At 45.1% G+C, this 26,402-nt stretch overlaps 1 protein-coding gene across 4 annotated transcripts; it reads right to left on the bottom strand.

Moving 5' to 3' along the window:
* Positions 1-5,871: 5,871 nt before the first annotated feature.
* On the bottom strand, positions 5,872-24,738 carry tle3a (TLE family member 3, transcriptional corepressor a). 4 transcript variants are annotated; one of them, XM_030095545.1, is made up of 21 exons: positions 24,230-24,738; positions 23,527-23,683; positions 22,867-22,967; positions 22,599-22,662; positions 21,209-21,253; positions 16,922-16,984; positions 16,563-16,667; positions 12,875-13,079; positions 12,438-12,445; positions 10,769-10,891; positions 10,308-10,358; positions 10,061-10,213; positions 9,461-9,593; positions 9,173-9,345; positions 9,019-9,092; positions 8,687-8,936; positions 7,873-8,120; positions 7,625-7,772; positions 7,360-7,510; positions 7,055-7,131; positions 5,872-6,743 (listed from the first exon to the last, which is right to left on the bottom strand). In XM_030095545.1, exons 2-21 carry the CDS (start codon positions 23,548-23,550, stop codon positions 6,636-6,638), a joined length of 2,304 nt encoding a protein of 767 aa, XP_029951405.1. In that variant the 5' UTR covers positions 23,551-23,683; positions 24,230-24,738; the 3' UTR covers positions 5,872-6,635. The 4 variants fall into 4 exon arrangements, with proteins under 4 accessions (XP_029951405.1, XP_029951407.1, XP_029951404.1 ...); XM_030095547.1 differs by having other exon boundaries at positions 16,593-16,667; XM_030095544.1 differs by having other exon boundaries at positions 9,173-9,348; positions 24,230-24,737.
* Positions 24,739-26,402: the final 1,664 nt, after the last annotated feature.

The following is a 26,402-nucleotide window of genomic DNA, read 5'->3' as shown; positions in this document are numbered from 1 at the left end:
AGAGCTTTCCAAAAAAGCCGAGAGACAATGGTGGGCAATCTTGTGATCAAAGTATATGCCTTTTAGAGTGCAGGCCGCTCTCTGCACCTCTTGCCGTGATGACTATAGTGCACTACAGCCAGCCTGACAAGAGAGCAGTCACTACGTGAGAAGCAAAAGGTCCGCTGTTGCCTAAGAGACTATGAAACCGAAACACAGCTAGTGATTTCACTGCTTTCAAATAATGGCCAAAAATTTAAAATATCCTACACGTTTAATGAGAGTGAGAAAAGTCTGAGGCCAATTGGGAAACAATGCACCTGAATCCAGAAATAAAGATATTTCATATTACCTTTATTTGTGCATCACATATAGCAACAGTTACAGTGACTATTGTGTATCTTAACAGCAGAAAACAAAGTGATAGCTGTACAGTGAATGTACATTAAATGTATTGTACCTGCCAGCTTAATTTCCTCGTCCTTATTGGTGTTTCCTAGATAAAAACTCATAAATGGGACCTTCCCAATTTGCAATTCTTCCAGTTCACGCTATGTGGAAGAAGAATTGGATGGGACATTAGAGACAGTATTATATGTTTTTAATATCGATGCCAAGATCATAGTTGGAAATAAAATATGTTTGTATGAATTGATTCATTCATCGAGCTCGTAGCTCAAAAACATGCTGTTAGGACAGCCCCATTTTCCAGTTGGTAACATTAACATGAAAACAACAAGCTTCTAACAAGTTAATTCCACAAATCTACATAAACATAAACTACAAAGCTGCCATCTCCAATATGAGCCAACGCATGGTTGAAACTCTTTTAAGTCAAAATCTTTAATAGACATTTCCCGTAAACATAAAGTAAAGCTTTTTGTAGCAAATTCCCTTCAAGGGATACACTTATAAAGCCCGGCCGGGATGTTGAATGATGATTCTTGGACTTGCGGTGACGTTCAAAGATCTACTGAGTTCCAACATGTTTTGGAAGTGCAGGCTGAGGTAATCTGATGTGATTGTTGTTTGACATGAGCCTGGATATTTTCTGCTCTTCAGATTTATTTTAAAATGCGTCTGAAGGCTTTTACCACACATCATTCACAAAACCACTTCATCAGATATTAAACAGTCAACCTCTGCAGGCTTCAAAGTTCGGTTGCATTTTCTTTCTCCCTCTCTGTCTCAGTGGAGTGAATGTGGTTAGCCGGATGTCATGTAGCTGGGCTAATACAAATGCCAGTGGTGACAACATTTCACGGTAGGAATAAAATCAACGTCAAAAGAAACAACTGAAAGAAACATGCACAGAGCAGTTCTCTATTCATGAAGTGTATGATTTGTATTTTCCAGAAATACAAATAAAACATTGTGGCAACATCCAGAACAGGATGTAGCTGACGTCTGGTGAAACATGCCAGACTAGATGCCATTGATATTGTTGTATTTAGTGCATATGATTGGATTTTATTAATAAATACATCATCAGAAATTATATATATATATATATATATATATATATATATATATATATATATATATATATGTATATATATATATATATATATATATATATATAATTTTTTTTACTTTTCTAGGACACTCACAAAACACAAATGGAAAATATCAACAAATGTGACTTTTTACAGATTGTTTAAGAGGTCATTTTCAGACCTTTTAATATAAAAGAAGTCACAAATCAAAACCATATTTGTACAGCTGTCGACATATTCTATCTTAAATTAGTTATTTCCATCATAATGTGCTCAGATGACACAGTTTAAATCATGTTGCTTGTTTCATGTCTCTTGCTGGTAAACTCAAATGTGCATCCTGGGTTAAGGTCAAGAGCTTTTCGACTTGTAGGACCTCCAACTAGGAATTTTCATTTTATTTTATTTATTTTTTTTATTCTACTAGCACTTTAACATATCCTTGTGCAATTCTGAGGTGTGAGTGCAATCTTTATATTAGTTTATGATGGAGAATCGTCTGTTTAACTTTACATAAATACGCACTAGTTTCCATCAATGAACATCAGTCAAGCCAGAAGAAAGGATAACTTGAAAAAGAAGCTTCTTGGCTGTTTCATGCAGAATTTGTTCCATTAATAGAAATACTATCAAATATTCAGTACACAGCCTTTCATTCTTATTGAGTGTGTGGTCAAACTGTTAATCAGCCTTGTTAAAAAAAAAAAAAAAAAAAGACTCCAAGTAAACACAGACAGAAGGGGCCAAAGGGAAATCTTTCTCTCTCACACCACTTTAGCTCAATACTACTATTTCCTTTGTAATTAGTCGTGTTGCTTATATACCTCCAGCTGTGCTTTAATCAGGAATGTGTGTGGAAAAATAATTAGCATGTTAGCATAATACCCATAATAAAGAAGTACTTGTAGTTGTCTTGATCTCCATATCAAAGAGCGTGCTGGCTACTTCTCAGGGCATTAGTATCCCAACAAATCTAATTACTCCCTGAACTGAATTACAGGAATTTAATAGATACTTGGAACAAATACAAAGGCATGTTCTGATAGATGTCCAACCTTCCGGTGGAAAACAGCCAATCAGAACTGGAGCGTGGTGAAAGAGCATGCTGATGGTGTGTGTGTGTGTGGTTTCTCTCCTCAGGACACATCAGGAGGAATTTGTTTTTTCTGGGTTCACGGCCCTCCGAGCTGCGGTGACACAGACCTGCCCGGTCCGACGGCCCCTTGACCTCAATATCTAAAATAGCGTCCGCACCACTTCTGCGGCCCATAGCTAAACCCCGGGACCCCACAGGGTGAAGTGCAAGCTCAAGTTCTCGTGTCGAAGGTGCGGCAAACATCAGTAGTCTGAACACAGCGGCGGCAGCAGTGAAAGTAGCGGCGGCGGCAGCGGCGGCGGCAGCAGCAATCCAGCCTAATCCAAATGAATCCGGGTCTCCCAGGTTCGTTCATCCTGGTTGGAGGGTGATGACTGCTCTGCTCTGCTGGAGTGCTTATCTGCTGTCAGTGGTCGGTGGCTGTACAGGCCTCGTGTTATCAGGGCTCAGCCTGCTCAGGGATTGGAGGGTCCGTGGAAAGTAAACATAGAACCTGTCCTTTGCTTATCTATCCCGAGAGAGTGTGTGTGTGCATTGTGTGAGTATGTGTGCATGAGAGAGAGGGAAAGAGAGAGAGAGAGAGAGAGAGAAGCTTGTTTCCATGACAACCTCCTCCTTTAACCCCCCCACCCCCCACCCACACCCTCCATGCCTCCCCTCTAGAGGAGAACCCTGGTGGTCTTTGTGTAATGCGATTCCACTAGAATGCACTGTGGATTAGAGCTGTGCTGCCTTCGGGCCCTAGGCAGGGCAACAGTGAAGACATTATTACCCAGATCAAATGCTGTAATCACTAGGCACCGGGGGCTTTCACATCCATTGCAGATAAAACCTAGGACTGGCAATACTCAGGTGATTAGGGGATTATTATTCTGCATTTCAGCACGGTGCCAGTCCCTCTCTGTTAAAAAAAAAAGAAAAAGAAAACAGGAAAAATCCTGATTCTCTGTGTGATGGATGGTGGAGGGCAGAAAACAAATGCCGGCCAAAGAATCAGACAGAATTCTGGGAGTGCCTGGAAGCTAAAACTAAAATGAAAAGGGGAAGAAAAAAAAAAAAAAAAAAACCTTCACACAGTCTTCATATTGGCATGCAGACCCCCACTTTGATTTTCTGTATGGTCTTTGAATCTTGGCTTTAACAGTCCGAGCAGGAGTAGGGGATTGGCCTATGTTCTCCTGTTTAGAGCTGCTGTAAAACACTTAGGCCACTCCAGTTTTTAAGTCTGCACTGCTGCCCTTCTCTAAATAGTCCAGGGCAGCATGAGAACCTGCTGAAAGCCCTGCATTGAGAGGTAGATCGGCGGAAGGCGAGACAATGAGCCCCTCCATGTCCAGCAATAGGCACTCAGAGGTACAACCTTTCATCTGCAGATATGCCACTATTTGATTAAGTGAGGAAGAAATTCGTACTTGAGCAAGGAGCTGAAGCTACAAATGCACACACAGGAAGTACACACTTCAGCAATGTGGGAAAAGAAAGACTATAGCCTTTAACAAATGAGCCCGTGAGAGCGGAGCATGGCGGCTGGCTCCATGCTGAAAGCATCCGGCCCCGCTTTTATAATCTAACAACAACATCTCTGAAGAGGCAGCCATATGAAGAGCTCACAGCTTCAAGCACAGAGTCCTAGAAGAGCGCTGATCTGGAGTGGAAGGACTGGGCCATTCACCTCATCCTGGCCAAAAGTATTCAGCCACCAAAAGACCACTCCAGAGGCCTCAAGAGCAGTGTTTGCGTCATATTTTTGAAGTGCCGCTGCATAAAACCCCAGCCTGATTGTATCGCCCGGAGACGGCTGCGTGGTTTCAGATGCCACAAACGCGGATGCAAACATATAAAGGCTGGTTTCTGACAGTGACCTCAGTTGCTACAGCGAGCGGTGACTTTGAAAGCCGCACTAAGTTCAGCTCTCAAATATTAATGCAAGCGCAGTAATTTTCTGAGCTGCAGCCAATGCCAGGGGTCCCTCACAGCCACTCTAACAGCACCCAGAATGTCTTCCTCTCATGTCTGTGGTTCTCCCGAGACACTTGTCAGCTCCTATCTGAATGCATTTACAGCCATTTGCCGCTGTGCTTCCATTTACTGTCAGGAGGAGCCCGTGAATCGGGTTGTACGCCACTCAGATGCAGACGCGAGCAAATGGGAAACCTCACCACGAACATACGGGGCAATAGGGACAGAAAGGACACATTTCTGGGTTTTAGACGAGGAAAATACAGCAAAATGGCAATCAGCATCAATGCACGTGATGCCACTGGCTCCTCTAATGGTGCACTCAAAAGCAGGTTTATACTCCTTTATCTACTTTTGACCCAACGCATTTTTTTTTCATTTTTAATTGCATTCGAAATGAGCGCTGCCACACCTGAATGAATTGGCCGACATGTTAGAAAATAATTAATTGCTGACTTGCAGCTAGTTTTTGAGTTACCCAGCCAATAAACACATACAAACGGCAACCAGTTAACCAGCTCTGCACAGCGAGGAGATCACAGGGGACCTTGCTCTGTTAAAGCAGTAACCATAAGGCCATTTAAAGCTCACCAATTAGCATGCCACACACTGTTTATTCAATAACAAAAACTTAAGTGTAAGAACAACACAGTTATATTATGTGTTGGGCGACTGCACGGTGCAGTGAGCGCAGCAACTCCCTTCGACTTCAGCGAAAAGCAAGGAATCATTCAGTATCAACTCGCTGATCTGTTCATATAACCTAAACACAGAATAATTCAATGATTATTTTTTTTTATATAAAAACAGTTTATTGATTTATCAACAACTGCCAACTGTACAGTCTTTATGGGTTGATGACGCGTGGATGCTACACAGTCGAATTCGTGTTTTAAGCCGAGACCATTCCTGTCTGAGAGAGATTGTAGTGGAATATTATGAAATACCGAGGAAAGCAAACAGTATACTCAAAATGTCAAATGCGGTAATGGCCTTTGCCTGCCACCTCCGTGAGTAACCATGTAAGTCTTGGAAAATCAGTCACAGGCCATCAAACAAGAGAGGCAATAATTGATGAACACTTGCAGGCTTGATGACTAAACTTTGCAGAGCGGAGAAACGAATTTTCATCAACAGTTGAGTCAACAGACTGAGCTCAAGACGCAGCTGCTTCTCGGTAAAACCCATTAGTCCTCCAGTTGATAGTTATCCTTTTTGATGTTGTAGAAATCAGCCAGTGTTCAGCGATACGTCTTCATTTCAGAGTTGAATTTCAGGTGACCGGGGCCAGACGATGTACGCAATAAAAAAAAAAAAAAAATCCTTGATTTTTCTCCATCCGCCAAGGTTTTGTTTTGTTTCTTTTAAAAAGGGCTTCTTCCAGAATTCGCCACTGCTCAAATCCGTGTGACAAACATCTGTTACTGCAAACAGCGAAGAAAAAAAAAAAGCAGTTGTCGGGGAGGGAAAAAAAAAAAAAATCCAAATTAGATTTCCGAAAAGGTCATTCTGGACAATGAACATGAAAAAAAAGCCAAGGGGAGAAAACTGAAATAGAATATCCTCTTACAAAGTCCTAATCTAATTTCCATCCCCAAAGGGGACAGAAAAATCACGGAGAGAACAAGAAAGAACCATCACAAGCGTAACTGGACACCAAAATATAAATCTATAAAAGGCCTTTTATTACTCCATTATGTACACTTTTCACAGGACCTCCAAGGAGAAGCTCCAGAGTGAAGCGCGGCTTCTAGTTGTGTCATGGAACTTTATCTCCACATTAAAAAGGACGAATAAAAAAGAAATATCCAACAAACAGAAAAAAAAAAACAAAAAAAAAAAAAACAGCAAGACATTATTTTCTTCTTAGTGCCTTGGGGAAACTGCACTCGCTGTACAAGTGTTAGTTGTATGAGTGAGGAAGGGCAGAACCGAAGGACACAGCATCCCGGGCCTCAGCAGCAGCGCCGCTATGCGCAGCAGTCTGGCGTCTGGCTCTGCCAAACGTCCTGCCGGTCCACCTCGGGGCTGCAGGCAACATCCATGCTGTCTGTGTGAGGGAAGGTAGATGGAGGAAGGAGTCCAATGTTCCCGAGCAGTCCGTCCTAATAGATGACTTCATATACAGTGGCCTTCTTGTCACCAGAGCCCGTCACGATGTACTTGTCGTCTGTAGAGATGTCACAGCTCAGGACAGATGAAGACTCCTTGGACTGTGAAGAAACAGAAGAGAACAAATAAATAAATGAATGAATGGAGATTTTAGAGCACTTAAAAAAAAAAAAAAAAAAACTCAATCACATTTGAAGTTAAGTGGGAAAGATTAGCTGACTACAGGGTAAGATTAGATGGCAGAGACATCACATCCCGGGCCGGCGGCCCTCGAAAAAAGACTTTCTTCGTCAGGTCAATAATTCAGGTTCAGTTTTCACTGATAGGATAGTCCTGTCAGACAGCGGTCGCAGTGCCCTTCCTCTCGCAGACAACTGTGCATTCTGCAGACGGAGCGTATTGATCTGCATACCTGGAATATGCTGGCGCCATAAGGAGTCCTCCAAGCATTCAACAGATTGTCCTTCCCAGTGCTTACGAACCATTTACCTGCAAAGAAAACAGCAGTGCCATCAGATCACCTTGGACCGAGCAGTGGTATGAGAACTAGCTACAAATAGAAGTTGTAACAGCCTTAATCTTTACAGCTCAATAAGCATTTAGACTGTAAAAAGGACAATTTAACTTTAGCATTAATAAAAGGGGCTAACCTCCTCTCACAGTTCAACTCAGCCAGCATTACTATTTCCCACTCTTTGTACGTGAGTTTATTCTTACCACAGTAGGCAAACTTGAGGGAGAGGACACAGCTTTCATGCAGGTGGAGCTGATACTTGTCCGGCTTTGAATGGTGAAGAACCTCCACGTTGCTGCTCTCCATACCCACAGCGAGCCACTCTCCGGTCGGACAGTAGCCCAAAGAGAAGATCTTGAGATGGGGAAACAAAGGCAGTTACTTACAGTTCTGGGGCTAAAAGGTAAAACAGCCCTCACATTAAGTCTGGGAGTGTTTACTGGTCTTTTCCGTGGCACAGTGCTGTACCTGTGAAGTGAAGTCATGCTGCTGCAGCTGTCGGCCTTCTCTCAGATCCCAGGAGCGAACAGTGTTATCAAGACCGCCTGTCCACAACTTAGTGCCATCGTGGGATATGTCGATACAGCTAGCCCCGTCCGTATGTCCCTGGAACTGCCTGCAATCAAAGCAAGAAGACAAACATTTATTGACCTCCTCTTTCTGTTGTGAGGCCAAAACCCACACAGTGAATACGTTTTTATTTTTTTTCTTCCCACCTAACGAGAGTCTGGTTGTGAAGGTCCCAAACGGCAATGTTCCCGTCGCTGCAGCAGGAGAAGCAGACTTTGGCGTCGGGGCTGATGGCCAAGGCGTAACACGCCGGGGCCGAGGAGGTGAGCTCAGCCTTGATGCGCGGTGTCTGAGAGGCCAGATCCCAGATGGTCAATGTGCTGGCCTCGCCTCCAACAATCAATGTGCGGCCATCAGGCAGCAGCTTACAGGAGCGGATGTAGTTATCCCTGTTCTGTTGCACAGAGGACAAAGTGAATCAATAAATGTTCAAGGCAGTGGGAGAAAGAAGAAGGCCTGGGAACAATTTCAGGGAAAACATGATGAAAATCTCAACACAATAAATCAAGCAAAGGGTCTCAAACCTATTCTGGACAGAGTAAACACGTTTTCAGCTTGTTGCGTTTGTACGTTATTTTTGACGATGTTCAATTCTTGAGCCGTGAACTATCAGTGTTTAGTAATGTTTGTCCTACTCGTCCTGTTGTCACTAAAGCACAACAGATTGAGAAGCAGCCTTTTCCCAAAAGCCTCTATCATCCCTCCACAAACCAGGGCAGAACTCACAATTTTTATGTAGATATTGAACAAAAACATCAGCCTGTTTAAGTAGCAATGCTCTCACTGTCAAACTGTCAGATGGGACGTGGCCCACATGTACCTGTAGAACCAAGGATTATCCAATTGTTGATGGAATCAGGGTGTGTATAAACAGCTCATAGCTTTTAAAAGCCACTGCACAATACTGAGTAAGCGTAAAAGTTGCTGATGACTGACATGCGTATCAACAGAATATCTCACCAGACAGTCCAGTTGGGAAACTGGGCTCTTGCTGCCAGGTTGGCTGATGTCCCAGATTTTGACACAGCCTTTGCCTCCGGTATAGACATGACGCGTAGGGTTGCTAATGGTTACAGCACACACCACCTCGCCGTGGCTCAGCGTGTTGATCTGCCGGGCGTGGCGAGGGATACCGGGGCCAATTAGGGCATCAGGTGGGAATGGCACGGGCTGCATCTGGCCATCAGCGCTGACATGGAAGGAGTATGCTCTGAAAGATAAACCACACTCGTGTTAGGGTTTGAAATCGCTGCAGAATGTATGAGTTTCACATTTTTGTGCGCGACACGTACGGTTTTCCACCAGAAATGGACGTGAGGCTGGCTGGAAGGCCCGGCGCTCTCATGTGGGTGTGTGGGTCAAACCCCTGAAGAATAACAAGGAGAAACATCAGTAGATTTGTCAACACAAATATCTGGTGAACATAAATGCAGGAAAGGTGATTACCATGGGGGAGCGCCCGTACGCTGCAGCGGCTGCCGCGCTCATCTGTGGGGAGATGTGCAGACCTGCGTACACTCCCGGACTGGTCAGGCCTCCGTTCATTTCATGATGGCCCATCATGGCAAAGGGGGTGGGATAAGAGCCTGCGATGGACAGAGGGGTCCTCAAAGCTGGGGCTGCTACAGGAAAAGACAGAAGATGGGCATCAGTGAGGGACATAACAGCATACTGAGAAAGAAATGACAAAGATTATCTCACTTTCTAGAGAGGAAAAAAAAGAATGGTACCAACCAAGAGCCTCAATGCCTGGTGTTTTGCCCAGGATGGGTCTGAGCCCAGGAGTGGAGCTGGTGCCAGGGGTGGGGGCATCGTTGCGGGGGGTGGGGGTGTTGGATTTGAGACCAGGCGTGGAGGATTTGTCATTCTGTCAAGGGAACGAGAGAGCAAGCACATTCACAATCCCGGAAACCAGGCGCTGTGCAGACTGACAATTTGAGAGCAAACTGAACTTAATCCAATCTAATTCTGACAACCCTCATAGTCCTGCGGAGCCATAAACTGCTATTTATTCTAAAACCTATTATGGTCACAATAGAGATGGGGACGTTTTTATCCCCTTACTGCTCTGGCTTTAATCTTTTAGTGAGGCAGAGAGAAAAATCCTGGAATAGTTAAATACATTGAGCTATTAACAGAGAAGACCTGACTGATCCTGATGCGGGACAATATTATCCCTGACGTTTAGTCATGCACTTAAAGCACAGACAGCCATTCCTAATCCACTGCGAAAAACGTCCTAGATCTATTTGCACACATCCCTACGCTCTCTCTGCAATTCTCATTTAAAACCCTTTCTGTCCTAGATTGTCCACAGCTCTCCTGGCTCCTTACATGACTGATCTCCTTGGCCTTAGACGACGGGGTGCTTCCAGAGGACGCCACTGACGCCGGGCTGTTCGGCGTGTCTTTCTTTGGTGGGCGGGGTTTATCGATGCCATTTTCAGGTGGGGAGTGCGCCGGGCTCGCTCGTGGAGTGGCGGGATCCTACAGGAACAGCAATAGATTTTCATGTTTAAGTAAGAGCCTCGTCTCAGTTCCCATCCATATTCCATTTACTATTACACGCCGCACTGCTCACCTCATTAGATACGTCTACCACCAGGTCGTCGCTTTTCTCCCCGTCGCTATCCTGCAAAGACGATCAGGATATCAGTCAGATGTGTTAGGAACACACCTCTGACCACAGAAGGACGGGGGCCACAGACCATGAAGGCACTTTGGGAAATAAGCTCATTTGCCTTCTCGCTGAGAGTTGGATGAGGGTGAAGCCAGGACCAGTAACTAACTGGAGTCTTGTTGTCGCCATCAGGTTGCCAGACAACCAGCAGCGACGCCAGGACATCACTGCCAAACACTGTCCTGTACATAACCTGATTTAAAATCTCAGTGTTTGGGTTTTTTCAGGAATGATGTAGCACGGTGACTGAAACAAGTGACAAAAACCCAAGCTGCTTGTCAGGAATTAAATAAAATTTTAGTCACACTTTCAGCAAGAAGGCCTCTTTCCCCCTGTGGTGATGAACGTGTTTATTGACTTACATATCTACTCATGCTGTCCTTCTCCTCCACTTTACGCTTCTTGGAGTCCAAGCTGTAGTCGGATGAGCTGCGATGCTTCTCACTGGCTGTGCGTAAACTTTCCGATGGCGATATGGAGTTGTTCTGCAGAGAGCAAGCCAAACAGCCTTTATTAGCATTTTATCTGCCTTCATAAAAATGAGCAGCAGCCACTCATTCACCCATTACAAATTCACAGAAAACACGCCGTGCCAATCCAAACACTAAAAATGCTTTATTCGCACAAAGATGGCTACCGCAGACTCTTAAAATGCAGCTGTAGGCCAGCTCCAAACAGTACCCTGACACCAGCCAAGCCCAATCGCACACACAATCCTGTCCCTGGCCACACAACAGAATGGGCTGTTATCTGAACTGAATGGAGGAGGGCTTGTTTTCTGAGCCGGGCTCCCTCCTCCTCATAACTGGACAACAAACAGCCTCACAGGGACATGAGCTGTGTGTTGTGGCTGAACAGAGAGCCTTTTCTCCAGAGTCAGTCAGGCTAAGCGTGAGAGAGAGAGAGAGAGAGAGAGAGAGAGAGAGAGAGAGAGAGAGAGAGAGAGAAGGGAGGAGAGGGAGAAAAAGCAAGTGAGAGAGAAACTATATGTTGTGGGCACTGGGCATTGATTGCCGTAGCTCGCTTGGGCACCAAGTCAGCTCAGGCTTTGAGCTCCGATAAAGAAAGAGGATCTATATCCTGCCAGTGGGCATGGCAGCGTGGGACTGGCTGGTGCTTCTTCATGGAGCCTGCCCACACAAGCTGGGACAGCTCACTCCAAACGCCAGCAGAATGGGAAGCACTAGGCAGGTGTCCAGCAGCTTTCACAGGAGTTTGCCATTTGCCTGCGAACTGCCAAGTTCTCCCGATTCCCTCTGTCCCTCAGCCACGGACCAAAGCAACAACATGGACTAAGTCAGCGGCAACCCGGAGAAGCGAACAATGGCTGATGGACTAGCAGTCTGGGCAAAGGGCCTCTGTCTGCATAATGGCTGACCTTTAAAGAGATGCTTAGCGTGACTCATTAACCAAAGTCACCACTCTACTATCAGATGACCTGGGACGAGAGCGCAGAAACAAAACAGGCCTGCTAATCGCCCCAGGAGTTGCATTTCTTCAGACATGACTGCACCCATTCAGCCGACCCAGCCTACAGAAACACAATCTCGCAGGCCCATCACAAGCCATCAGCGATCGCAGAATTTCAAATAAAACGCTTTAGCAGGTCCAGTCAGACGGGGTGGAAGAGAAGAAAAGAAAATAACTCTCCATTTGCGTTCATAAATATTCATCACATGCCAGAGAAGAATAAAGAGTGAGCTGGTAAACAAGGGAGACAGTAGAAGGGATCAAATAAATCCTTTAAGAAGGGGAAGTCCAAGTCCTTCTTTAATTGTGATGAAATTACAAGGCTTCTAATCTCTCCAGCATGATACCAGTCATTTCTCCTCAGGATTAAATGTGCAGGATTTATATTCCAAACCTCATTTTCTATTAATCATTTTATTGAAGCAGATTACAACAGTGCATGAAATCAATGACAGTGAGTGGTTATCAAGAATCTCGACTTGACATTTGCCGAGGAGATGAAAGATACAATAAAATTACATCACCGCATGAAACAAACACCGCCGAGGTTATGACACTCACCGCGTTCTCTGCACCACAGAAATCCCGATGTTGGTCGAGGTAGTGATGAAACCGAGTGGAGCAAAGAGAAAAACAAGTCAGTTAGCACATCATAACAGATGCTTCTGGCTGAATGTGTGAGAATCAACTGCAGGGCACAAGGCCCCTCTTATCGCCGTGTATTGGAGCTGTTGAATAGCTTATGCAGTCATGGGCTGGGAATGTACCAGCTCATTACCCAGACAGAATGTGAACAGACAGGATGTGCTCCTCACCTAAGGGCCCTACGATTCAGCTCCAGAGAGTGAGAAGCACTCCACACTAAATTGGTTTCTGTCTGTTTAACAGCTTTTGAATAGCCTTAAAATTAATATACATTTCAATTCTCCCATATACATAAATTGGCCCGACAGCTTATGGCCAGTTGGACGGCGATGAGAAGGACAGTAACTCCTCACCTCTGTGCTCAAGATCGTGGTGATTCTTCTCATCTTTCACGGGGAGGTGCGCCTGGCTGCCCAGAGCGCCGAGAGCCAGCAGGCCCGATCCAGAGCCCGTCACAGGGGGGATGCCTGGAGGCTGCAGGCCCGAGGGGTGAGGCGGCAGCTGGACCGGGGGCCCGTGAGCAGCATGGGAGAGGTGCTGTGCTTGAAGCTGCTGCTGCTGCAAGTTGACAGGGAGACAGACAGACACCAAGTGGGTCAGAGGGAAAAGGCAAGGAGAAACCACATACTAAACATGAGGCTGATCAGTTAAACCCCAGAAGATATTAGCACATTCACACATCTATTACTGTCAGGAATAGACAGCAATCCCTCCCCGTGCTATTTCCATACCAGGCCGGGGTGGCATAAGCCCCTAAATCTATGTTGAGAGGAGCAGAAGGTATGACTAAAAAGCTTCACAGCAATCCAGTGTAAGTAGCGCGCTTGAAATTTAAAACTGAAAAATACCAACTAAGAAATACTCATGCTAGACTGAAGATAAACAGCAAGGTTTCAGTCAACCACAGCTCAACACGCACTAAAAGAAAAAAAATCCCTTTATATAAAAAGACACATTTTCGCTATAACTTCAGAAAACTCCCGCTCCGTCTGAGCAGTCGTATCACAGCTCATCGAGCTTCACGGGAATCTATTAGTCCGTGGGCTAAACAATAAGTGCTTTTAAAATCCTTCAAAAACCCGACGTGTGTTTACTACTCTCATATTCACGTTTGAGAATCGACAGATCATGAATCATTGCACACCCAAACTTTAAGAGACTGAGGGAACACTAAGTGCCGCATTCTGGCACTCCTTCGCTCTCACTCTGAGTGTGTTTTTGAGTGTGCGTCTGGAAGACTGCTCCGGGAGCCAGAACCAGGGGTCCCATGCTGGCACTCAGTCAACCCTCCAATATTCACCATCAATATTTGAAAGGCATGGGGAAATAGATGGGAGTTAAAAGGCACTCAGCATGGAAGTAAGCAGTTTAAAGCAAGGTTAAATAATACTTAGCTGAGACACCAATAAAAACATCAGCAATTTATTACCCGTCTACGAGCCAGTTGAATAATTCAGCTGCTGTTACTGCATGCGCCCCTCTCTTTTACAAGACGAACTTCAATCAGGTGGCCATTTATGGCCATTTCAGGAATATTAGGAAGGATGTAATGACCGGGGAGGTGGCGAAACACGTAGAACAAGGTAGCGGGCAGACCTTACACACAGTTAAAAACACATTAACTCAACAGGAGCTTGCTTTCTAAATCTACAGGAATAGAAAGAGCAAGCCAAAATGTGTCCATTTAAAATAATACTGGAAGGATCTTTCTAATTTCCTTTTTCTTTTTCTTTTCTAATCTGCCAAGGGAAAAAAGAGAGGACAGATTGGGGAATAGTGAAGCTTTAACTTGCAACTGTGTCCTTTGCTCCATGGGGCAGATGTCAATACAATTATAAAATATATCCGGGACAGCGAGAGAGCGTGTAAGTGTGTTATAATATTGTGTCCATGAGGGAAATTAAGGAACCAGTTCATTGGCAGGGGAGAGCCATCCTTGCTCATTGTGTTTAATGAGGCACTGATGGGTAATAAGCATGGTTGATCAGCAAGAGCCCTCATTAGAGGCCCATAAATGAAGACAATAATAAATAAAGAAAGGAGTCTGGCTTATTTCCTCTAATTTAATATTCCAAGATAAAGACCTACTCTTTGCCCTTTTTTTTTTTTTCACTCAGACAGTGTACCTACAGAGAAAAACACAGAATGGAGCACATGTTTTCCAGCAGTGCCAGCAAACAAACTACATTGAAATGCATGGGCAGGAGTGCCTTGCAACATGCACAAGCTCTTCATGTGGACACACCGGGGTCTAATAACAACAGCATGGGGCAGACAGATGTTTGTGGATGCCACTGACCATGAAAGCAGGGTAGGCAGCCTGCTGCTGCCGAGAAGGGGGAGAGATGATAATCGAGTCTGCTCTAGCTCTATGCACTGCAGATAACCATCAGACAGACAAAATAAATGTGTTTATTAATTGTTTAGCGCCCTTTCAGGATGTTGGATTATTGAGATGACCACTGGCAGGGAGAGAGGTGGGCTGATTTCAACCGCTTCTTGTTCACTTGTACCTCCTAATCAAACAGGAAGCACCGCGAGGTGATTCAGGTTCATCTCAACACAAGCAGCTGCCCTAGATGCATTCTATTAATGGCCCCAAGCTCCATCAATAAGACATGCAGCTGGCTCCTGGATGCTGTCTGTCTGCCTGGCACGCTTTCACCCCACCTTGCTTTACAATATACATGAGGATTTTGGCATGCCTACACAGCTCCTCCTCGATGAATAACTAATGGGAAAATATTCGTAAAACATACAGTAGCTACATTTCCACCTCCTCTGACAAGACCAACCGGTGTGACTTGGGTGGAGGCCTCAAATGTTTTATAAAACAGTCCCTGTACCACAAGGGAGCCTATGCTGAAATCATCAATGGGACTGTGAAATATTTCATAACTTGACCATATCTAAGTCTACCATCTGTTTTTAAATGCAGACAGAGTCCGACTGAAAGCTACAGTGAAAGATGACAGCTGCAAATACAAAATGTAAAGCAATATTCCTACTTTATTTTGCTCTAAATACCAAAATCACAAACACAAGAAGGAGCCACAAATCAAATTTGCTATTCTTAGGAACAACTGCTGCCTGCAGCTGCTCCACTGCAAAGTGTAATAAAGCATCTGCTTCAGATATATATATATAAAAAAAAACAAAAACAAATAACTCTTCATCACCTCGAGAAACCCTCTCACACCAATTCCAGGGAGCAATTATCCAGGAGCAAAAGGTCACCGAGGGGATATTAACTGAATTCCAATACGTGCCTCCAGTCATCAGGTTTTCCTTTCGGGTCTGTCTCCTGCGCATGCTAAAGATTCAACTGCAGTAATAAGATCACTGATAACCCGAGCTTTGTGTAGCAGGCGAAACCAATCACTCCTGTTTTAGAGGGGCATGGTGAGTACAGCTGATCAATGAGGAGCAGATGGTGCTGTGAAGCTGTGATGAGCACTGCACATTACTGCTCGCTGCTGTGGCGTGCAAGGAAGTGCACAGCCGAGCCGCGGCGGCCGACTTCTGTCCTTTTTTTGTCTTCGCCCGCTCGCAGCGCTGGCTGTGTTCTCTTCACCCTCAGCCTTTTAATTCCCACAGCTTTCCAGGTCAACAGTGAGGGATGAGGCTCCTCGTTAAAACCTTAGCCAATTAAAGCAATACAGACTGCGGAGGGGATCTCAAGAGCTCTCAGGCTCGCATTTATAAACATACAACAAGGCAGTGAAGATGCCACTGAGACCAACGCTGAAGCAACAAACCGGCTCCTGAGAGCGCCGCTTATTCTGTACATACTTTGCATAGTTTTAATTTACAGCAAAATCATGACAAAAATCAATGATAGATAGATAGATAGATAGATAGATAGATAGATAGATAGATAGATAGATACATTGATTCAACAAGAGGCAAACCTGCACTATAACTTTAGTGAATTATCTGTTCAAACGATCAATTGCATGAACAAGTTTCATCCACAAGATTTTACGTGCAGATTTGCCCCTACCCAAGCTCAAATAAAGGAATAAAAGGGGGTATACACACGGTGAGAGGCAGATTGGGAAGTCCACGTACCCCGATGATAGCATTCAGCTCGGTCATGGTCACCTGCTTAGCCCTCTCCACTGCCTGAGCAACCTGCTGTTGGTGCTGCGGGAAGACAAAGACAAAAGATTACTGAGACGTGCCAACATCTATCACACACCCGGCTCCTACTTATCTGTGAATTTCACACTTAATTTTCATAGCTCTACAGCAATTTAAAAAAAAAAAGTGAGAGCAAATGCCCTCACGAACAATCACTCAAACCTACTTATCCAGAAAGTTTAGCACACAGGCAACAATAAGCAACTTTATTTTAGCACTTAACTGTGACACTGTTTGAAAGCCATATTCAAACTCACCTCTTGTGACAGGAAAGGCATAATTTGAGCTAAAATTGCATTGAGCCTTTTGGCAATCTCCGTCTGGAAAACAAAAGAAGAGCAAAATGAGACGGTAAAGTATGAAACAGACAGTGACTTCATGTAACCCCGCCTTTAATGTTTACACCGATTAAGTCAATTACTGCGGCAATCAGAACTGCTTGACTCAACATCCTCTAAACAGCGTGATATTGACATTTGAAATATTTAAAACATTAGGAGAGCCCAGGGGGATGGAGCACAGCTGTGCTGAGAGTGCACTCCATGCTAAACGGATATGAGCAGGCAGAGTGCTGCTGCGTTGAGAGGATCCTCTCTCTCACTCTGCTCTCCTTCCCCTCATCTGCAACTGCACTGTCCTGCAGTTAACCTCAGAGTTAAACCACACAACCACACCCCAGTCAAAGGGGGCCCACCGACTATATTGCCCTGTTTACTTACATGTAACAGTGCAGAGGCGGCATTAACAATTATAACAGCAGAGTGAGCAAAGATAACAAACCATAATAACCTTGTGGGCAGCACACCTCTGCTCTAATCTATGATCAATACTATTACCAGGCTGTCTGTGTTTAGAGTGCAGCTTGCTGAAGCCCAGTCTTTCCAAGAATGAAGCCCGAGCCATTTCTCACTGCAATCAAGTGCCCAGCCCACCACCCTCCGAGCCTCCCATCCATCCAACGGAGCCCTGCCTCCATTTTTCTGCTTGTCTACCGACTGCCATGGCAACGGCTGCAGCCCTATCTTGCTGGGATCATTATGCAAATGGCACCTCTGCTTGACCGTAACAGGCTTTAAAATCATATTACGTGCTTGGAGGCAGGTCATTAAATTGAATTTTCAGCCTGTCGATCACATGAACATACCAAATGAATGGTGGATAAAAAGAGCAAAGGGAGGAGGAGGTGTGCAGGGGGGACGTGAGCCACCCCCCACCCCCCTCCTCTATAAAAACACTGCACAGCCAGCTTGTTCTGCCTCCTTCTCCTTCCAGGGATGGGAGATGAGACTTTCAGGTTCAAGCTCTGCACTGGGAGCAGAAAAATAACAGTGCCAAAGCTACATCATCTATGGAATTTATGAGCTGCAGTTCAACCCAGGGCCACTGCAGAACACAAACACATCACAGGGATTTTCTCTGATTTTTCATTTGGAGCAGCACACACAATGTACTTTGCAGGCCGCCAGCTTATTTATTACACATGGCAGAAATGCCAGGCAGTTTTGGCAGCCATATATATTACCTCTGAGCGGAGCCAGAGAGATTGGAGAGTAATGTCCAACAGAATGAGACCTGCTGACCCAAGCTGCAACATGGATAGCCACTTAGCCAGGCAAGCCAGCAGGACAAACAATAAGCCCAAGATGAAATATCACATGAAACCAAGTGAAGCCCGGGATCACAGGCAATAATGTGAAACAAAAGCATGTGTTACAGAAGGTACAACGGTCCATAAGATAACACTGATTACAACTTGATTATTGCCTGTTGACAAGATGAAGGCTGAACTGTACTCTCCAATAAATGTGGCCTGCTACTAATAAAGTGCAGAAGGGGTTGGATAAAGGTTTTACGGGCATTAGTATTAATGCAGTGTAGTAAGTGCTCTAGAAAGAGCTGAGGAAGACCCTCAGAAATGGTTGAAAAGCTACAGGGCCCGTGTAATCCATGTTTGTTGAGATAAGCCATGTAAATAGCAGTCGAACATTTGACAGGATTTGTGAAAGGGCCTTGAGCGCACAGTCCATTCCTCTGTAGCTTAGTGTCATGGTGACAGCTGGCTAGGAGAGGTCAGGAGGTGGCTGATCCACTGTGCCCTAAACAACTGGCAGCCTCCACACTCTCACAGCGCAACATGCAAATACATGGAAAAGGCATCAACTCAGCTCACCACTGCTGTCAAAATAGATACAGCGCAGTGCTGGGAGGACTTTTCTTTCTTTTTTTTTTTTTTTTTTTTTTTTGCTCTGCTGGCAGATAAAAATGGGGCTGTTGTCACTTTAAGTAGATGACAGCCTGGCCCTTGAGAGGCCAGCTTTGCACTGCTGCTACACAATTACAGGTACTCGGACCTGTGTAGCACCACTTTAAGAGCACTCTCAGGCAGGCTTGTCAATGGTGTGCAGAGAGGTATTCGCCTGTTGCTATCAGCAATGGGAAAATGGACCCGAGACACTGATGAGTATTGAATGCAGAGGGAAAACAACTAGTGCCTCTGGTCACATGATCCACCTATAAACAATACTTGACAACTCATATTTCGAGGGTCGACAACACATCAAAGGTGACATCATAGCCTGATGCCTGTTTTTAGAATGAGACGATGAGCATATCTGGTTTTTTTTAAAGAAAGGACATCTTCACAAAATGGAAACGGAAACGTTACACAAAGTCTCAGAGATTTTGTCGATGCAGTTTGATTGAAATTCAGAATAAATTTCTGGAAACGATTTCGTGAATTTCCTGAGCAAAGCAAAAATCTTGAATAAATGAATGCATGAGTCATTGTACTTGATTTTGATTGAACTTGTCAGCAGCAAGAAAGTTATGTTTTGGAACCCAAGAGGAAAAAAAATTCTAAAACCATCAAAGTATGCAAACAAATAAAACTTCCAATTCAAAACTTGACGAACCCTGACTAAATATAATACAACAACCATCTGTTTAAGTAAATGACCTTCATGACCTTAAATTGTTACAGTGTGGTCCAGTCCTGTATGAATGACTGACAATACAGAAACACTGACAGCATGGAGAGCAAATTCTCCCGCCATTTCTCAAAAGGTGTGCCTCAGTTGTTTGTATGAACACAGCAGATAGGCAGTTGGCTGACCACCTTTACTTTGGCACTGGTTAAGCCAGATACTTTACTGAATGATTCCTGCATGCATGAGTCTGATTTCTGTATTATGACCACAGGTAGGAGCCAAATGTGATTGAACTGCAGCAACACGCAAACCCCCATGCAGCTCCTTGCAAACAAGTACCATGTGATGGTAATTACTGGCTGACATCACGCAGCAGAAATTAGCCGTTTGCATCCTCATACTGTCATGGCTGACAGACAGGGATCAGATAACACCACTGCATCATGGTTGTGCTGGTGTGCAAATTCTGAAATCTGAATGATGCTCCTGCACAGTAATGAAAAAGGCACAGTTAGAGGAATGAATTTCCTCGCTGTGGAATAAATCTCCTGGCAGGAAAATAATATGCCTGTGTGCATCCAATAATCCATCCCAACCCTGCCTGTTAACCACTCCCCATCTTCTCCTCCTCCCCTGCCTGAGCCATAAGCTGGGGGAGCTGCATGGATGGGGCCTGCACTGTTTGCTCACAAACACGCCGTTCAGCAGGTTAGGGCCCCACTGATGAATTATTCAAGCGCTTCCATCAGCTCTGTTGAGGTTCCTGATAAAAGTCAGGCGCTAAAATGGATCAGTCGATTAACCTGTTTACACAGCGCTGGGCTGATGCCCCTCCCCCATCTCCTATTCTCCAACTTGTCTCCGGCTCCCATCCCCACCCCCCTCCTGCTCTTTCCTCTGGTTGGCGATAAGTGCCTGACAGAAGCTATCAGAGCGGCCCAAGCCCTGACAGACATGTGGCAGCGTGACACCCAGCACAGACACTGATGGATCACCCCACCAGGCCAATCCGCCACGCCGCCAACATTGTCATTAACCAGGCAGGCTGCCGCGAGGAAGGAGAAGGGACGACCCCACTGGTTTAACAGCAGCATTCAGTGGAAGCTCGGGATTACTCATTCATATAATCTTTATCACTTCGGGCATTAGTGTGATTGATCTGTTGAGCAATACAAGATAGGATCTTTTGATATAGATAAGGGGCAATGTGCAACGAGCAGACTCTTGCTTCACTCTTGTAATTACAATTCATTTAAAAAAAAAAAAAGAAAGAAAAAAGAGAACGACTGACCTATCAGCAGTCCTCCCGTTTTAATCATTAAGTCAAAGATTGGGCTTGCCAAAGTCTACCTTTAATTGTATCAACAAGCTGAGTCGAATCCAGGCTTTGCACGGTTTCCAAATGTCCGAGAACAGGTCACAGCAATTATACAGGTGGCGTTTGCAAGTTAGCAGATGTGTCGCCTTGTTTGCGTGCAGCGCATCTACCTGTTTACAACCTATTACTGGTGCTCAGTTCAGTTCGCAGCCTGTAAGTGGCTCCTCCTGGATCTGGCATCCCCTGACACTGAGGAAAACCAATGAGCTGAAAAATATGAGGAACATGTTGGTACATACCTGTTTGTGCATCTCTATGTTCAGCCCATAGGACATCTCGTAATACTGCAATCAAAACAAACATTCAGTCAGACTGTAGGCAATATCACTGATGTTAACACAGATGTTATGAGTTTACATTTATAACCATTATTTCAAAGTAATTACAATTTTGAATATGGCCACAGACCAAAGCATCTGATCCCAAGACTATTTACAACATGACGTGGTTTTGAGCATTAAGAGAAAATCTTAGACCCAATCCTGCTGCCACAGGCAAAGGTGATGAACTCAAATCACACTAAAACAAATTCTTTCAGCTGCTGATCATGAATAACTAATAAATCGATATTTTGTTGTTTGCAGAGAAGAGAGGGTTACGTTTATTGATCGCCGTCTTAAGCCCTCAGATCTCCAATGATGTCTGTTTACTTAGCGTAACGCGATTGCTCAACAGTCTTGATATTTCCAGCCAGGTCAGTCCGTCTGGCTGAAATGTAATCCATGGAGCCCACAAGTGGCAGCCAGGGCAGAAATGGCTTTCCAGTCAGCGTCTATTTGATGAGGCCAATGCATTATTCAGTCCATTAGCTTCTTCGAAAATTACTCTCAAACAAGAGAGCCATTCTGTCTGAGATCAGAGCCCCACAGCCACGGTGTAACCTGACACCCCGGGCTGGCTGTGGGATACTTCCCTACATGTTTACCTAACCTCCTCCTTGTCAGGCTGACATGTTGTTTCCCTTACAAAAAAAAAAAAAGGGTTCAATTTAAGCTGGTATGTTTTGGTTTAAATCGTATCTGGTGTGTTTACCTACAGCAACACAGAAAAACCTTGTTGTTGCATCACGTCTGAACTAATCTCATGCGTCAGGGGCACACCTATGTTTTCAGAAGTGGTTCCTTAAAAAAAAAAAGAAAAGAAAAAGCCTAATAATTAAGGCTTACAAAGAAACGCAGTGCTAAATAAACGGCAGCGTACTCCCGCGTCCACCATTTTGTTTACTGTGGCGCGTTTTTTCCCACACAACTCCTCCTCCGGGCCTCCACCAGCAGCTCACACCTAATTTATGGCCATGCATATGTCTGAGCGTGGAGTCTCCTAGGAGAATAATCAGATCAGCACACACAGAGGGCAACGCTGCAGTCGACCCTTGGAGATCAGGAGGCGTGCTATAATGGAGCCGCGGCCCACTGCCGCCCGCCTGCCTGCCTGTCAGGGAGAACTCCCCCGTAACAACCGGCTGCATCAAATCCCCCTGGGGGCTTTCACAGGCCCGTACCTGACACTCAGTCGCCCTAACCACCACATAGGTGATCACAATAGCTTGTCTCACTCCACCCCAACTAGAACTTCAACAAGCCTTGCAATCTGGAACCATAATTGCTCCCTATTGTAACATAATCTTACCATGACATAGTGGCGCTGCATCTCCGTCTTCTCATTGGCCAGCTTGTCATACTCCACCTTAAGACTAAAATAGAAGACAAGGTGTCATTTTCAAGCGTCTCTATCACTTCAATAACTCACTCACACTTAACCACTTGACAGCGCCGTGCAGGGGACTAAAAACTGGACTTTTTTCATTCCTGACGATGTCAACAACCAAATATTAGCCCTAACCTTAACCAACAGAGAGCAAATGTTGACACTGTCATGCTTTGGTGATAATCATTACCTGTGGTACTGGGCTTGCAGGAACTGGAATTCATCTTTAATCCTGTCACAAGACTCTGCTACAGTGAATTTGAAGCCAGGCTGGCCGGGCTGATGTGGAGCCTGAAACAAGGTTGTAGAAAAACAAAAAAAAAATCACAACAGTGCAGTCACACAGGAGAAAGTTTTACTCATCATTTTCTGCATTGTGTGTCATGCCGCCGAGAGCGGCTGAATAGTTCTCACATTAGACTACTTCCAGGATAATATCTCCTCTGCAGTAAGACATTACCACACCAAAGAGGTGGGTCGACTTCACACCTCCAGAAGCTAATAACACTACATGAATAGGCTTTCACACTGAATATGAAATCTAATTTCAAAAAATGAATTAGGACCACCACCTGTCCACACATTCACAGCACAGTCATATGTGAGTGTCTGGCTGAGTAAATATCTCCAGGCATGCAAACCATCTGCATCCATTTACCACTAAGTGCACGTTCTGATGTAGCATTGTAACACAACCATCTAGAAATTTGATGACCTGCATTAGGAGCGGAAAACGCTTTGCAGGGCAGATTTGAGAGGGATTCAGCGCAGTCAGGAACCGAAGCTACATCAGTGTGGTGTGTGAATAAATATGCGAGCTGCTCTAAGTATAGAGGAAGCGGCGTCTTACCGGATGTCGGCCTTGTGGATACATCTCGATATGTATCCTTTGTTTATCTCTCCAGTGTGCAGGTCCTTTGGCAAAATGGTTGAAATTTGCTTCACAGCCACGCCAGTCTCAGCAGACAGGGATGGGGGGGAAGGGGGGGAGGAGGTCGTTGAAAAGCCTGTGTTGAAAAAAACGACTCGGTTTAATCTGCAGCTGTGAAAAAAAAAATAACAAGTTAATACACTTCACTTTGTTTACGAATGAGTAGCAGCAACTAATGAGTAGTCCCAGCCACGGCGGTGGTTATAGGGGCCATGTCAAAAAAGCCGCACCGGTGGTGCGCTCCTGTTTTCTGGATGACCTTATTCGGTCAGTGGTCAGAGATACAATACATATAGACAAATACACCGATTCACGGTTTCAACTGATCCAAACACGCTGTGGGGCGAGATAAGAAGCCACTTGTTCCTCGTGCAATTTTAACGTCCAAAATCGATAAAAATAAAAATTAAAAAATAAAAAATAAAATCCAGACGTTGACCGATGTTTCGCCAAATGACAAAAGAGAGCTTCCTCCTGTTTCCGGACGTCTCGCGGCCGAACCACAGCCGACGGCGGCTGGCTTCCACCCACCCAGAGACTCCGCGCGGAGCCGTGGAAGCGGCGCGCCGCCGACCGTACGCCCCAAAAAACACCGAAAAACACGCGCTTGGTGGATACATACCCGAGCGTGCGTCCTGAGCGTCCGTCCGACTTCAGCTCCCAGAAAGAGAAAGAGAAAAAAAAAAGAAGAAAAAAAAAGAAGGCTATAATTCATGCGTTTAATTCCTCGTAAGGAAAGCGCGGAGGTCGCAGCTCTCGACAAGCATCCTCTCCTCTGTCTCCCTCTCTCTCTCCGGAGCGCACACGGCCGGGCTGGGGAAGCAGTTGGGAGAAAATTTGGTGCGGTCGGGCTCGATTAAACTACTTTATTCTTCAGCCCGCGAACCTCCGAGGAATGTGCGCCTTCTGTGGCTGGTTAATCCCAAATAGGAAATAAAAAAATATATGCGTATGCTTCCAAAATCTGTCTTCCGATTCGAAAAGAGGCAGGAGATTCTTTAAAAGCGTAACATGGTACTCTCCACAATCTCGCATTTCCCCCAGTTGTCCAGTTTACCCCGGTTGCCACACACAGGCAGCAGGGCTGAACTGCCGTGAAAGCGCCCTATCTGTCCAATCGGATTACTCGGAAGGAATACGGCCACATCTGCCTATCGGAGAGCGACGGCCCCCACGTGGGGTGCAACGATACATGACATCATCCCGCGGATCATCCGTCCGTCCCACCGTGTACGACAACAACAACAGCAGCGGCGGCGGCGGCAACGGCGGGCATTGATGTGCCGACCATCACATCCACACTGGACACAGACAGCACAAATTGCACGTCCGTGCTTCGTTAGGAGTGTTTACCAAATAATGTTGATGTTTTATTTTATTTTATTATTTTTTTTGTATGGGTGAGACCATAAGCGGGACGGGGGAGGGAGGGAGGGAGAGAGAGAGAGAGAGAGGAAGGTGCGGTGCAACAAGCAGTTTTGTATTTTCATCGCATACAAGGGAAATGCGGAGGGGGAGAGTTTGTTTGTGGGTTCAGAACGCAACGTAACAGTGAAATATACAACATTTAAACACTGCGGGTTGAACTCTCACACGCGGTGAAGGGCGCAATAATCGACAACAACCACGCTCAAGCCACGAGAATCACCCGACATAATTTTTTTTTCCCCCTCTAAGTTTTAAGTGTCTCGTGATCCTTGCACAACACACCCGCGCGCCTACCTATCAGCTTTTGGGGGATAGTTGCAGGGAGAGGTGGGGGGGATGATTGCCTTTGTGTGATATGAGCATCAGCCATGTCTGAGCGCTGCCTCCACGCCTTGTTTTGAAGCCTGGGCTCGAGCCCCCACGTGGGACTCCTCTGCGGCTTTAAGGCCTCTCCTCCAATGGCGGCGCGGCGCACTTACTCGCGCGCTTCCCATTGGTCGGTCCGCCCCGAGCCTGTCATTCACGAGGCCGCGTTGTCAATCAATACCACGCGGGGTCAAGCGCTGACAAATGCCTGTGCTCCTCGGTCCTCTGCCTGTGAATAGAGCCTGGAATGGCTGCTTAATTAGCTTCCAATGGCTTTTCTCTCCAGTTCAAACAATCTGTTACCACCACGTGGTAATGAGAGCCTACATTAAACAAAGGAAGAAAGGAAGCATGCAAACAGTTGTAACATTACAACCTGTAGTTTTCCTTTACATATGGGCCCATGTAACCAGCAGACAAAGGCATCTCGCTTACCTTTTATCACAAAAGGACAATCGACCTGCCCTCACATTAGACGTGACACTGACGTGATGTTGTACAGGTAGAGAAACAATCAAAACATCAGAAAAGAGGCTGTCTTCTTCTGTTTGCGTGGATACAAAAACCCACTCCTTGTGCCTTTTTTTGTTTTTTAGCAAGAGGTTCACCAGATGAATGAAATTATTTTTAATCAAATCTGCCAAACAAGCAAAGTAGAACATGTGGAAACTTCACACATGAACAAAATATAAACATAGACAGCATCAGAGCCTTGCTAGGAAACACATAAGAAGCTTATATTATCAGGTAATGCCCATTTCCTTCAAGTTAAAGCAATTGTTTATTACCACTTAGTCATGACAACCTACATTAAATAATAGAAACAAACAAATCTTCATCTTTTACAAAATGTAGTTCTCCTATCTTCCTAATAAGCCCATATAACCTGGAAAAAAGGCATTTTTATTATAAAGGAAGTGATTGGCCTGTTGTGACATTGTATGTGATATTGTTATTTTAAAAAAGACTAGTACTGTACTGCAACAATTGAAACATTTCTG

The sequence above is a fragment of the Salarias fasciatus genome, chromosome 7 (assembly GCF_902148845.1).
Source record: "Salarias fasciatus chromosome 7, fSalaFa1.1, whole genome shotgun sequence".
Taxonomy (NCBI): Eukaryota; Metazoa; Chordata; class Actinopteri; order Blenniiformes; family Blenniidae; genus Salarias; species Salarias fasciatus.
This window is presented reverse-complemented; position numbering and strand designations above follow the sequence as displayed.

Coding starts and splice junctions, on each gene's coding strand:
- tle3a (XM_030095544.1), bottom strand. CDS start 23,550: ATGTATCCACAAGGCCGACATCCG. Junction 16,668..16,921: donor TGCCTTTCCTGTCACAAGAG/GTGAGTTTGAAT, acceptor GTCTTCCCGCAG/CACCAACAGCAGGTTGCTCA. Junction 6,744..7,054: donor ATGGCGCCAGCATATTCCAG/GTATGCAGATCA, acceptor GTTTCTTCACAG/TCCAAGGAGTCTTCATCTGT.